This window comes from Dama dama, chromosome 27 (assembly GCF_033118175.1).
Source record: "Dama dama isolate Ldn47 chromosome 27, ASM3311817v1, whole genome shotgun sequence".
NCBI lineage: Eukaryota > Metazoa > Chordata > Mammalia > Artiodactyla > Cervidae > Dama > Dama dama.
This window is the reverse complement of record NC_083707.1, coordinates 41216259-41229204: the sequence shown is the minus strand read 5'-3', so window position 1 is coordinate 41229204 and position 12946 is coordinate 41216259. Positions and strand designations below refer to the sequence as shown.

General features: G+C 43.8%; 1 protein-coding gene across 4 annotated transcripts in view; it reads right to left on the bottom strand.

Annotated features, from left to right (window-relative positions):
• PTPRM (protein tyrosine phosphatase receptor type M) overlaps positions 1-12946 on the bottom strand; it is a 649948-nt gene that overhangs the window by 337928 nt on the left and 299074 nt on the right. For all 4 annotated transcript variants that reach the window (XM_061131248.1, XM_061131250.1, XM_061131249.1 and 1 more), the window contains exon 7: positions 12588-12881. In XM_061131248.1, coding sequence (XP_060987231.1) covers positions 12588-12881 — 294 coding nt within the window. The remainder of the gene's footprint in view (positions 1-12587; positions 12882-12946) is intronic.

The window sequence follows — 12946 nt, the reverse complement described above, 5'->3', positions numbered from 1 at the left end:
AGCCACGACAGTGGGGGGCGGGTGTCAACGATTTCCTCTGTGGTTGGGTCCAGATTGTCTGCAGAAGTCACCTCTGGCCTCACTTCTGCTTTCACTTTGGCCACAGCGAGAGCTTCAATAACCACCATGGGATTAAAGACCCAGCTTAGAGACAGGTCACCCAGGCAACATTCAATTTTCTCTGCCACAGGCCTGGGGCTCAGCGAATACACAGGTGCAGAGCCCAGAGTCATGTTCTGTCAGCTTCCATGGAGAAGCTCTGCTTTATGAAATTTGCTAAAGGCCATTCTGAGGTGGAGAGATGTGTCTTTGTTCTCAAAAAATGATGAAACCTGATTGGAATTTATATGAAAGATGACTGTCATCTGCTTGCAGACTCCTTGTAGCAGTCAATATCCTAAAGTCACTATTAGAATAGAAACCTGTTTAATAATTGAAGTTGAGAAGTGATCAGTGTGCTAGAAGGCTTATGAATACTACTGATAAAATAAAGAAGAGTTACGATCTCACAATACGACAAAGAGAGGAAGATGCATGCTACCACATAAAAACAAAACAGGCTCTACCAACATACATCTAATAAGTGAAAAAGATGGCCCTGCTGATGTTCCAAAGCTTAACTGAGGGCAAAGCCACCACCTTGCTAAGTCTGCACATTCTACTGGCTACAAGGTGTTTTTAATACCTGTGATCAAATAGAGCCCCACTTTATAATTTAAAATGTATTAGCACCCGGCCTCAGAATTGCAGTGACCAGAAAACACACAAATTGAGAAACAAGAGAGAAGGCCAACTAATCTCATTTTGCAGTTCTTAGGAGAATTAGAGCTAAGTGACCCTGGTCAATATTGATCTTCTATCTTCTGAGCATCTCTCCATGCTGATCACCCACTCAGGTTACAGTTATACGCTCTATACAACAGCCACGCCTCCCGGTTTATGTCAATTCTGTTTCTCTCTTGAAATGAGAAATTCTTATCTACACTAGGGCTGTGGGCTGTCCTCACAGAGCCAAGTATTGTAGTGATGGGCAAAGCAAAGTGTGCTGACTGACCAAGGGCTGGCTCGGAGAGCCAAATCTGCAGCTATGCGCTTGTGCAAACTGGACACTTGTGCAAACAGACTGTTGGTACACTTGCGCAGACTCACCATGCATTTGTGTAAACAGACTTACTGTGCACTCGTGCAGGTTGCTTTGCTTATCCAGGGCTCAATTTCCTACTCCTCAAAATGCAGGAGTCAGAGGATGTTATAAAGGGCAACTTTTCTTTTCGTCTAGGTATATACTATTAAGAACTTTGAAGAGTCTGAGATTTTACCCAACTTTCACATTAACGAGTTACCAGCCCCAGTTTCATGGATGTTAGCAGAAGACAGGAGATTCCTGGTCAGAAACAGAGGACTTCACTACTGACAACACAGTAAGTAGTTTGAGCAAAGAGCTCATCACATCACACTTTGCCCCCAAAGTTTCACGAGGGCAACAGTGAGGGTCCAGGCCGTGCTGCACACAGTAGGTCTGTGTTACACCTGTGGGACCCTGAGCTCAGGGAACCCAAAACTCTTACTTGGGTGAAAGCACACCTGTCTGCCCTTCACTCCAGAGGAAGGCACTGCCTTCATTATACTGAACCCATTTGATCCATGGGTTGGGAAGATCCCCTGGAGAAGGGAATGGCTACTGACTCCAGTATTCTTCCCTGGAGAATTCTGTGGACCGAGGAGCCTGGCAGGCTACAGTCCATGGGGTCACAAAGAGTCAGACATGGCTGAGAGTGACTAACAGCTCAGCATGTCTCAGGATAATAAACAGCTACTTCTAAGGATGAGGGAAAGATACACAAATACTGCACTAGACTCTAGCCACTAGAGAGATGTTCAGAGAGTACTGACCAAGGTGAAATCAAACTGCAGAAACCCACGAACAACATGCTCCTCCATGGTTAGAAAGAGTAAGTAATAGACCTGGGACACAGACTGATATTTATATATGCAAATGGGTAGAGACAGAGATGTGCAAAGATAAACACCCAAGTATTATTCCCAGGAAAGGAAGTGAAAGATGAGGAAATCCATGACCTTCTTCACTACATATTTCTATATATTTTGCCTTCTTATATGGTACCTCTGGCTTCAGTAGTTAAAACATGAAAAAGCTATAAACATTAACAAGTAAAATGTTAGGTATGATGAATTCACGATCCATCTTAAGAGTGATAGAGTCTAGCTAAAGAATAGTAAATAACAATATATAACACCTAACAGAAATATATATATATGTTAATATCTGTGTTTTTCTACTGCTAATATATGCTAGAAAGAGTTTTCAATGCCAGCTATAAATCCATGTCTAGAGTCAGTTGTCTAGATCTGTAAGAAAGAAATATTGCTATTTGGTCAATAGAAATATTTTACCTGAATAGTTATATTACTTATTTTACTCTTTCTACAAAGGTAATAACATGGATGGAAGACCAGCAGTTTTGATCTCAAACAGTTCTATTATCTTTCTTATTTTAATGATAGGTATAACCATGCTTCCTAATAAAATTTCTGGTATTTGTAGTTTTAATTTCATTTATATGCATTATTCATTTTTAAAGCTTTCTATTCACTTGCGATTTATTCTAATAGGTAATGCAATTACTGGTTCTTTATAGTCTTAAAATTAATTTAGAAAAATATTATCCAAACAAAGGAACGTGTCTCAGCCCCATAAACTAAAATTTTGACATTTCATCAAGCTTTCATAATCCATTGTTATCACTCTGCAAGTTTTAGCTCTCATTTAACTTCTTATTAATTTAGTTTTTAAGCACGAGCAGGATTTTCCTCACAGATGAAGTAGAAAAGTTCCAACTGGAGCCCAAGTGTATCTGAGTCTGTTCCCATGAGTTCTAGCCACATGAATAGGTATAAATGAACTGAGAGCTGGTGTGAGAAGAGGAGGATGAATCTACGCCTGCCCAGGCAAGATGAACAGAAGCACACAGGACCTATGAGATCAAAGACAGCATCCGTCTACTTCCTCGTTCATGAAATCAGACTTGCTGTACTTGAGCAAACCTGATGAGTTAAGGCCTGCGGGAACTTCTCCTGAAATGTGCTGAAGGCAAAGGTGATACTGAAACTAGTCCTTTCAGGTCTTCATTCGGTCGTGGGCTTAGAAGAAAGGTAAGCCTGTCTCAGAAGCAGTCCAGAGGGGACTGTGCGCCTCAGTCCCTTAATCCACGGTATCAGGACCCACCTCGGTCCCTGAGTCAATGGTATCAGGACCCACCTCGGTCCCTGAGTCCACGGTATCAGGACCCACATCTCCAATCTCAACCCTGACCACAGGCCTGTTTCTCTGGGACAGCAGAGCCCCTCTCACAGAGACCGGTGCCATCAGAGCACTGCACCAGGAACCTGGTCACGACATACAGAACACAGCATGGGAGGGTTTTGAGTTTTGTTTTTTTTTTTTAAGCTTCAAGTGGCCCATCCGAGGTATGGCCTGGGGAAGCTGCAGCCACTGACTGATAATCTCCACATCCTTCTTTTAAATTTCTCTTCCTCCTTAGTTTATTCAAAGCCACACAGGGAGCTGCCTACAAAGACTTCAACCTCACACCTAGAAATTCCATGAGCAATACTTACTCTTTACAGACAAGGGACCTGCTCGACACCTTCTAGAACCATCAGGGCACTTAGGAGTGGCAGAGACAGGATAATGAGTACTCTGAAAGCAACCACCTCCATCTGTCTGGCTTTTCTAGCATGCTTAGTCACTTGGTCATGTCCGACTCTTTTTCGATCCCATGGACTGTAGCCCACCAGGCTCCCCTGGCTGTGAGATTGCCCAGGCAAGAATACTAGAGTGGGTTGTCATTTCCTTCTCCAGGGGATCTTCCCGACCCAGGGATCAAACTTGCATCTCCTATGTGTCCTGCATGGCAGGCAGATTCTTTACCCACTGAGCCATTGGGTATAAGTAGCAGCTGAAGCTGGCTTCTCTAGAAGCCTTTCCAAACCCCTCACACAGAACTGCTCCAGAAGGTATAATCCTACCTCCTCCCCAGCTATGGCCTTAGGGTTGAGACTTCCCTAGTGGCTCAGACAGTAAAGAATCCGCCTGCAATGTGTGAGACCTGGGTTCAATCCCTGGGTCAGAAACCCCCTGAAGGAGGAAATGGCAACCCACTCCAGTATTCTTTCCTTGGAGAATCCCCATGGACAGAGAAGCCTGGTGGACAACAGTCCATGGGGTTGCAAAGATCGGACACAACTGAGCAGTTAACAGGCATAGACACTGGAAAGTGCTGACTCAGTGTTTCAAGGCAGGGTTGAGGTTTGGATATTACAGCCTATGGGGCATAAAGACCTGTACAGCACGGACTGAATATATTATAATAAAAAAGGTGCTGCGATGCTGCTGGGTTCTAGACCTTGCCCAATTGCAACATGCTGCCCAAAGCCATGTATTTATATCTGTAGTCTAATAGGGCAGATACTTTTTATACCCTTTTAATGTTTATCATTAAGAAAGGTTCTTAATGGCTTAATGTGTTGGAAATGCATTAAAAAAAAAAAACCTGCTGCCCTTTGGCAGAACTGTTTTAGAATTAGAATTAGCACACTTTAATTTTTCTTTCCCTGGTAAATAAACTTAAATTAAAAATAAACCGTGTTCCATTCGATGAGGCCTTGGCCTGTATTCGTTCTGAATCTCAGCCACTGCCAGGTCTGAGTCGGGCTCCTACCTGCCCCAGTGCCCTTGGGTCATCCTTGTGGGTCCAAATACGTGTTGTGGCACCAGCAAGTTTTGTACAAAAGAGACAAATCGCGCCCCCCCCCCCGCCCCCGTTGATTTAGGAAGAAAACAAAACAAGTTTTAGCAGGGTTTTAATTCAGATCAGACCCATTCCAGCTGGAACGTGTTTTGCTCCCACAAGAGGAACTAAGAGTAATAAAGAGACACAGACAAGTTGGCCTTCAGTGGATGCAGGGACCATGCAGTTTGGGCTTCATGCAAAGCCCTCCTGCCAAGAACCTCATCACTGTTCAGTTTCCATATGGGAATCCCACTCAAGAGTATTTAAGATGATTGGGTCTGACATACACACACTATTCTATATAAAATAGATAACTAACTAATAAGGACTTGCTCTACAGCACAGGGAACTCTACTCAATACCCTGCAGTGACCTATATGCGCAAAGAATCTAAAAAAAAAAAAGAGTGGATATATGTATAACTGATTCACTTTACTATACAACTGAAACTAATGCAACATTGCAAATTAACTAGACTCCAATAAAAATTAAAAATAAAATATAAAAGGAGTTACTCCTGTGTCACATTTAGCAACCACAGTGAAATTAATACCTCAAAACCTATATTAACCTAAATCTCCTGAGATTTAGATTAGGGCTGGTAGCACAGAGTATGTTGCTATGTAAACTAGGTTAAAGATGGCCTCAAGGGGCTTCCCCGGTGGTTCAGTGGTAAAGAATCCGCCCACTAGTACAGGAGACACAGGATATGTGGGTTCGGTCCCTGGTCCAGGAAGATCCCACATGCCTCGGAGCAACTAAGCCTGTACACCTGAGTGTCTGCAGCCTGTGCTCCACAACAAGAGAAGCCACTGAAATTAGAGGCCTGAGCACTACAACCAAAGAGTAGTCCCCACTTGCCACAGCTAGAGAAAATCTGTGTGTGGCAACGAAGATCCAGCGCAATCAAAACAAACAAAACAAATTATTTAACTAATTGAAAAAATTAAAAAAAAAAAAAGAAAGATGGTCTCAGGGTCTCTGGTAAAACACATCATGAAATATTAACCTGCGGTCAGCACAACATCCTCACGGTCAGGGATGAGGGGCCTCTGCTCTGCGGAACACCCTGCTCACGCCTATAGGTCGTCATCCAAGCACGTGGCGAGGGCACAGGAGAGTTACACAAACACATCTGTTCTGGGGCAACAGGACAACCGCCATCACAAAGAACAGGAGATGCACTAAAACGCACACCGCAACAGGGTGAGCACACACCCACTTTCACAGGCCACAGGGCACTGGAAGGTGAAGTGGCCTGACGTGATGATGAAAAGCATGGCCCATCTCTCCTGTCACTGCAGGTAGGACAGACAAGGCAGCTTTGACTGCTTCTATCTGAGCCCCTGAGCAGAACAAAAATGCAATTTCATGTAACACACATTCGAACTTCTTATTACAGTTACAGAAAAGGCTCCCAGCTAGGCATGTGTGAAACAAATATACATCTCTCTGTGAATATACAATGTACACTCCCTTACTCGTTTACATTATTTTTTTAAACGCTCCAATTTCTTATCTCATTATTCTCAACAAACAGAAGGCTGCCTGTTGGTGGGTGGCTATAGCATCCTGACACACCTCTTATATGTACACTTGAAGTCTCCGAAGACACAGAAGTACTGTCTGCTCTAGGAGGCATGAGTTCCCAAGTCAGAAAGATAAAATGTTTTTAAACTTCGAGGATTAGTCATTGAAAACCGATGTAATTGCTTAAAGTCTCCAAGTGGTTTTCAGAGGATCACATAAACTATACACTACACGACACTGTCATAGTAACTACAGAGGTGCAATCACACACGCTGTAATACGGATGGACCTGGCAGACACTGCACGAAGTGAACCCGCCAGACACAAAAGACAGATTCTGTATGGTTCCACGGACAGGAGGAACCTGGAGTCGTCAAACTCATAAAGGCAGAAATGGGGGTTTTTGGGGGCTGGGGAGTGGAGGGAAGAGGTACGGAGTTTCAGTTTTGCAAAATGAAAAACTCCTGGAGGCTGGCTAGGTGAACAGAACACTACTGAACTATAAATGGTTTAAGATGGTAAATTTTATGTTACGTTATTTTGGCACAATTAAAACTAAAAATAATAGAAAAATTCGACCTTTCTGTCCTTTATTCCTTTCTCTACTTTCCTTCATAACATTTATTGTATTATATGTATGTGTATATACAATATACATATATCTATATGCACACAAACTTGCCTGGTGGCTCAGATGGTAAAGAATCTGCCTGCAATGCAGGAGACATGGGTTTGATACTTGGGTCAGGAAAATTCCCTGGAGGAGGGAATAGCTACTCACTCCAGTATTCTTGCCTGGAGAATTCCATGGACAGAGGAGACTGGCAGGCTACAGTCCATGAGATTGCAAAGAGTTAGACAAGACTGAGCAACTAACACACACATACACACACAGAAGAACACATATGCATAATTTATATATTTATTGCCTGAACACCTCTTCCCTCCAATACCCCCGAATACATCAGCTCTGAAGGTCACATCTTGTCTTGTTGCTCTGCCCTCAAGGCGTAGGGACAGTCCTTTCAAATATGGATGCTTAATAAATTATCGTAAGCATAAAATTTTTAAACCATGCAATCATTCTCTGTTTTAAAATAATTTTAGTTATACTAACTCTAAAGAACACATTTTAGTTCAGTTTTCTTTTTTACTCCTACCATCTTAATTGTTAAATCATTAGTTTATCATCATCCTGCTTTAACTCCTGGGGCCAGTTATTAGCAAGCCACTTAACCACAGTTAAACAATAACCAGGATACATAAAAAGCAATATCCTCAAATAAAACACTTAAAAAGTCCACTGCGAGAATCAAGGTAACAGCATCTCCTATTTCTCTTTTTCAAGGAGCTCCCAGCTAATGACTTGTGATATACAGGCTGCACATAATTACAAGAATATAAGATATAATAGAAAATACAAACTAAATTGCATTTTGCTCCACTGGATACTGAAATAATTTCAGCTCTCCGAGGTTTCCCAACTCTAGCCGAATGGCAAGGTTGGAAAATAACTAGATGTGTGTATAAATCTTGAAACTAGCTCTTGACAATAATCATTTTTAATATCCCATGTAGGCAGAGGATTTGCTCAACTCTAAAATACTTTCACAGATAATGTCTAACCTGATCTTCAAAAACACCTTGGATATGATCTGGGCAGGTGTCAACAGTGCCTATTTGGAGAATCAGAGAAGAACAGTGATTTGATCAAGGTCACACACGCAGAGCCTGTGCATACATTTGAAAATCATTTTGGGAAGCGTCAGAAAGCAAAAGGTCTGGCAGGGTGCTCCCCTACAATTCTTGAAAGAAACCTACACGCCACATGCGAAAATCAATGTCAGCGCACAGAGATGGGCCATAAACAGTGACCATTTCATTTCAATGAAAGAAACGAAATACGGTTTTGTGGGTGTCACTGCAGTGGGATAGGACAGGCCTCATGGGTGCAGCACAGTAATGAAAATAGTTTGTCCAAAAGAAACAGATTTAATAGAAAAAAAAAATGAGAGAATGATGTCTGGCATGGATGCAACGCCCAACTGCAAGGGATTCTCTGAGCCCAAATATAAACAGAATCCTTCTGATTTTTGACTTACCAGATTAAGTTATCTAGGGCAAGGAAATCAGGTTGCCAACATCTACTTATTTTGAATGAAAACACTAAAAGATAATTTTTTTCACTGGCACGTAACCTGTATTGACTACTTGCTACATGTCAGGTTCTGTCCTAGGCACCTCACATGTATTGTCTTCTAAGACTTCACAACCACACTAGGAGATAGGAGATGCCAACTGTTAGTATCACCCCTGTTTCATAGATAAGGCAACAGAAACTCAGAGAAGGTCACATGTCTAGCTCCCAGAGAACTTCCCAAGGTCACATGTCTAGCTCCAGGCAGAGCCAGGACTCAAATCCTGGCAGCCTGGTCTCAGAGCCTGAATTCGCAACTGCTGACTCCGGCTCCAGATACCACAAGCTTTTCATGAAAGTGATATTTTAGCACAAAAACTGCTACCCTAAAACTCAGTGTTTCCCTGCTTCTGCTCAGGCTTTTGCAAAGGTCATCAGAGACCTCCGTTGGCCAGCAGAGCACCGCTGGATAAACATGATCACAGAGAATTTCATCAAGGATGAAATAAAAAGGTCAACTCAGAGGTTTTCAAGCTAGAAGAACATACTGGATCATTTCATTAAAAAGAGACCATAGAATCCTTACGTGGAAGAGGCCTCCAGGTTCAGCCAGCTCAATCCTCTCATGAATACACAATCTCCTTCAGCAACACCAGCTTTTGCCTGAACCCACCAGCCACTGGAAACTCCTGGTCATGACTTAGCTCTTGTCAAATGTGTAGACACCCTGCTCTTCTCCATTATCCATCTCAATTCTTCCACCATTCCTCAATGGTTGAGCGAAATTCAGAGCATTTCCTATCCAGGGTGCATTCCTTTGAGCTCAGCCTATTCTGTGTTCTCTCTCTTTTAAAATGAGTGATAATAATAGCTGACCTCCTACAACAAGGCATTTGTTATCTTAATGCAACCTATGCTTACATTAGGGACCTTTTTTTGGGGTAGGTGTTGTTTCGTTGTTGTTCAGCCACTAAGTCGTGTCTGATTCTGTGCGACCCCATGGACTGCAGCAAGCCAGGCTTCCTGGTCCTGCATTATCTCCCCGAGTTTGCTCACACTCATGTCCAATGAGTTGGTGATGCTATCTAACCATTTCATCCTCTGTCACCCTCTTTTCCTTTTGCCTTCAATCTTTCCCAACATCAGGACCTTCACAACAGGTGACCAAAGTAATGGAGCTTCAGGTTCAGCATCAGTCTTTCCAATGACTATCCAGGGTTGATTTCCTTTGGGACTGACTGGTTTAATCTTCTTGCTGTCCAAGGGACTCTTAACAGTCTTCTCCAGCACCACCTTTCACTTTCGGGGAGGTGAGGGCAAGGCAATAGCACTACAGAATGACTAATACAATATGGACCATACTGTATATTCATACGCATTTACACCTAATCCTCAATCTCTTTTTTTTATGTATTGCTGCTAAATTTTATTTCTCTAATTCTGGACACATAGTCTTGGCCTTTTAAACCACCTGGGACGAATGTTCATTTATTCCTACTACCTGTCACCCTCTTAGATTCATCCACTGTTGATGCCCAGTGAAGGTCATTTTCCATAAGGTCATTTTCCATCTTCCACCTGCTTTGCAGAATGCTCAGCATCTCTCTCAGGTTATGAGGTCCATGACTTGCTCTTTCTGAGCCTTAAATGCTGGTGAACCACCTGAGGAAGAGGAGGGGACCACTAGCACACCTCTCAGTCTAGAGTCTTGCTTCTTTTCACTCTGTCCTGTGCACCAACATTCCACACAGCTCACCAGAGCAGTAGGCAAGCTTTCCTGCAGATTTTCTCAAAAGCCTCAGGTCAGGAAAGGGTGAAGCTGTATTTCTTTGACAGTAGAAGGCTCATTCAACATCTCTTTGCTCACCCACCCGTCATCTTCCCCTCTTATTTCTAGCTTTGACCCTCTCACCTAACATATTTCTATTTCCTAAGATTGACTTGCTCAACAACAGTTTTTTCAAAAAAAAAAAATGCTCAATGCCCATGCAAGATACACATGCAACAGTGAACATGGCGGGTTGCAAATGGTAAGAGGAAAAAGCTTGCCTTCTCATCGGACTTCCTTGCTTAAGAGAGGTTAAAACTTTAAGGCACAGGGCTGACATGCAACTATCCATTCAGAGCTGGTTTTAATGTCTTAAGAAGGGCTGCCAATCGATTATGAACAGCTCTGCATTTACACATTACGCCACAGTAACAAAAAGGCTTCTTGGAAACAGAGACACACACCTTAGGTTTAGGGGAAATGTAGGTAATAATCATGTCAATACCTGAAATACACAGACACAGAATCAGGAGAAAAGACCAGAACTAAAAACATGAGGTGGGAGGGGTTGTCAGTGAATGGGATCCTAACCTTCTTCTGAAGAGAAAGGAAGACTGACTAGCACCGTGGCCCCCAAGCAGGATTCCTCCAAATAACACTGAAGTCAGAGAACACGAACTTACTGCTCAAGGAGCAGGCGTGGAGGAAAGCAGACCACAAGGGCCTCCATTTCCTAATCTCTAGGAAGGGGGTCAGCTTCCCTTGTAGTGCAGCAGTAAGGAATCTGCCTGCCAATGCCTGCCTAATGCAGGAGATACGGGTTCAGTCCCTGGGTCGGGAAGATCCCCTGGAGAAGGGAATGGCAACCCACTCCAGTATTCTTGCCTGGGAAATCCCATCGACAGAGCAGCCTTCGAGGCTACAGTCCATGGGGTCGCAAAGAGTTGGACACGACTTAGTGACTAAACAACAAAAGGGAAGGGGGTCATAGTCTTGACTCCAGAGACTTCATGAAGCAGTTACAAAATAAGCAACAGATTTGAAAGCAATTCCTAAATTGTAAAATGATGTAAACAGTGTTACAAGCTATTGTTTGCATTATGAAAGATGATAAACGATTTCAAAGAAGGGAAATTGTATTTGTTAAAGAGAGAGAGATGGGATGACATGGTTTAGGAAAGTGAGGCACAGAAGGTCTTACGCCAGACTCTGCACTGAGCATGATATGGCCATGGGGGCGGGGGACCCAGGAAACAGACGTGGGTGGAAAAGGCAGGCCCGGTAGCAATACCCCAAGAAGATAAGCGTCCTGTTTTCTTTTCGAACAAAAGTATTTTTACAAAAACAATTTTTTTCCATGAGGTTTTGGCTTTTGGAAACCGCATACTCAAAATTATGAAGACAGAATGAAGTAGTTACCATTGTCAAGGCTTAATCATTTCTCCTGCCAGACACGGTTAGGCTGTTGCTCTGAGTACTTTTAAAACTTAAGAAGAAATGAAACCTATCGATAAGTGTCCTCTTAAATAATGCCACCTGAAGAATCAATTGTCTCCATAAAAACTTCTGGAGTCTCATTAGCTCAGGCCGCGATTCAGTGTAAGAATCTTCCTTCAAATGATGAAAGAACACTTCAGTGTCCCAACCTGTTACTTCTTTCTGTTATTTCAACTGGAGAGCAGCCAGACAGAAACAGCACTTGAACCTCTGACAGGAGCTTTCTTCGGGGTTTGATTTTTATAAGACTCTGCATTTCTCTCTCAATCAACCCCACAGAGCCGGCTCCGCACAGTCAATTAGAACTTTATCATCTGAGAATTTAAAGCCTGCTTCCAGCCTGAAAATCACCCTGGCTTGTCTTGCAAATGGGCCCTGTGTCATTGGCAAGCAGCCCCTCCATTCAATATCTGTCCATAAAAATACATGGCTAAGGTGGAATCTGTTCTTCCAAAGCCGCCCCCTACCCCCCACCCAACCAGGCTACAAGCACATCGACAGGGAACATAAACTGAAGAGACCTAGATGGGAGGTGCTGACTGGTGAGCGGACATCATTAAAGTGGACAGTTTGTGTCGACTGTGGGATGATTCCCATATGAACTAGGTGATACTCTTAGGAAGGTGTCAATGAAGGACAGGGAAAATGGGGGTGGAGACGTCCTGAGTGAGACAAAGCCTTGAGGTCTGAATCCACAGGTGGCTGCCCGCAGGTGAAGGGACCTCCTATATGCCCACACAGGGTCCCAGCAGAGCTCAGGAAAGTGTGAGGCCCCTGCACTGAGGCTGCAGGTCAGACCCCACCAGACATGGACAAGCGGTCCCAGGGTCCCCAGACTCACCGGCACACTTGGTCCTGGTCCTGAGGGCGGGCCCAGGGGAGCCGGTGCCGCCCTCCCCGGGCCGGGTGAGGAGCACACTGATCTCATACTCCGTGTCGGGGTCCAGATGCCCGATTTTGTAGCTCGTGGAGTCCACCGGCTGCCGGTCGCTCCAGCTCCCACTGGCCGTGCAGTATTCCACCTCCCGGGCCACAATGGGCCCGTCCCCATTGATGGAGTTGGCGTTGAGTTGTATCCAAAGGTAGGTGGCCCCCACAGAGGCCAGCTGAGGGGGTGCGATGGGAACAGGGGGCTCTGAAAGGTAAACCAGAGGGCCATCCTTCAGACACTTGGAAAGAGCTCAACGCACATCAGTCACT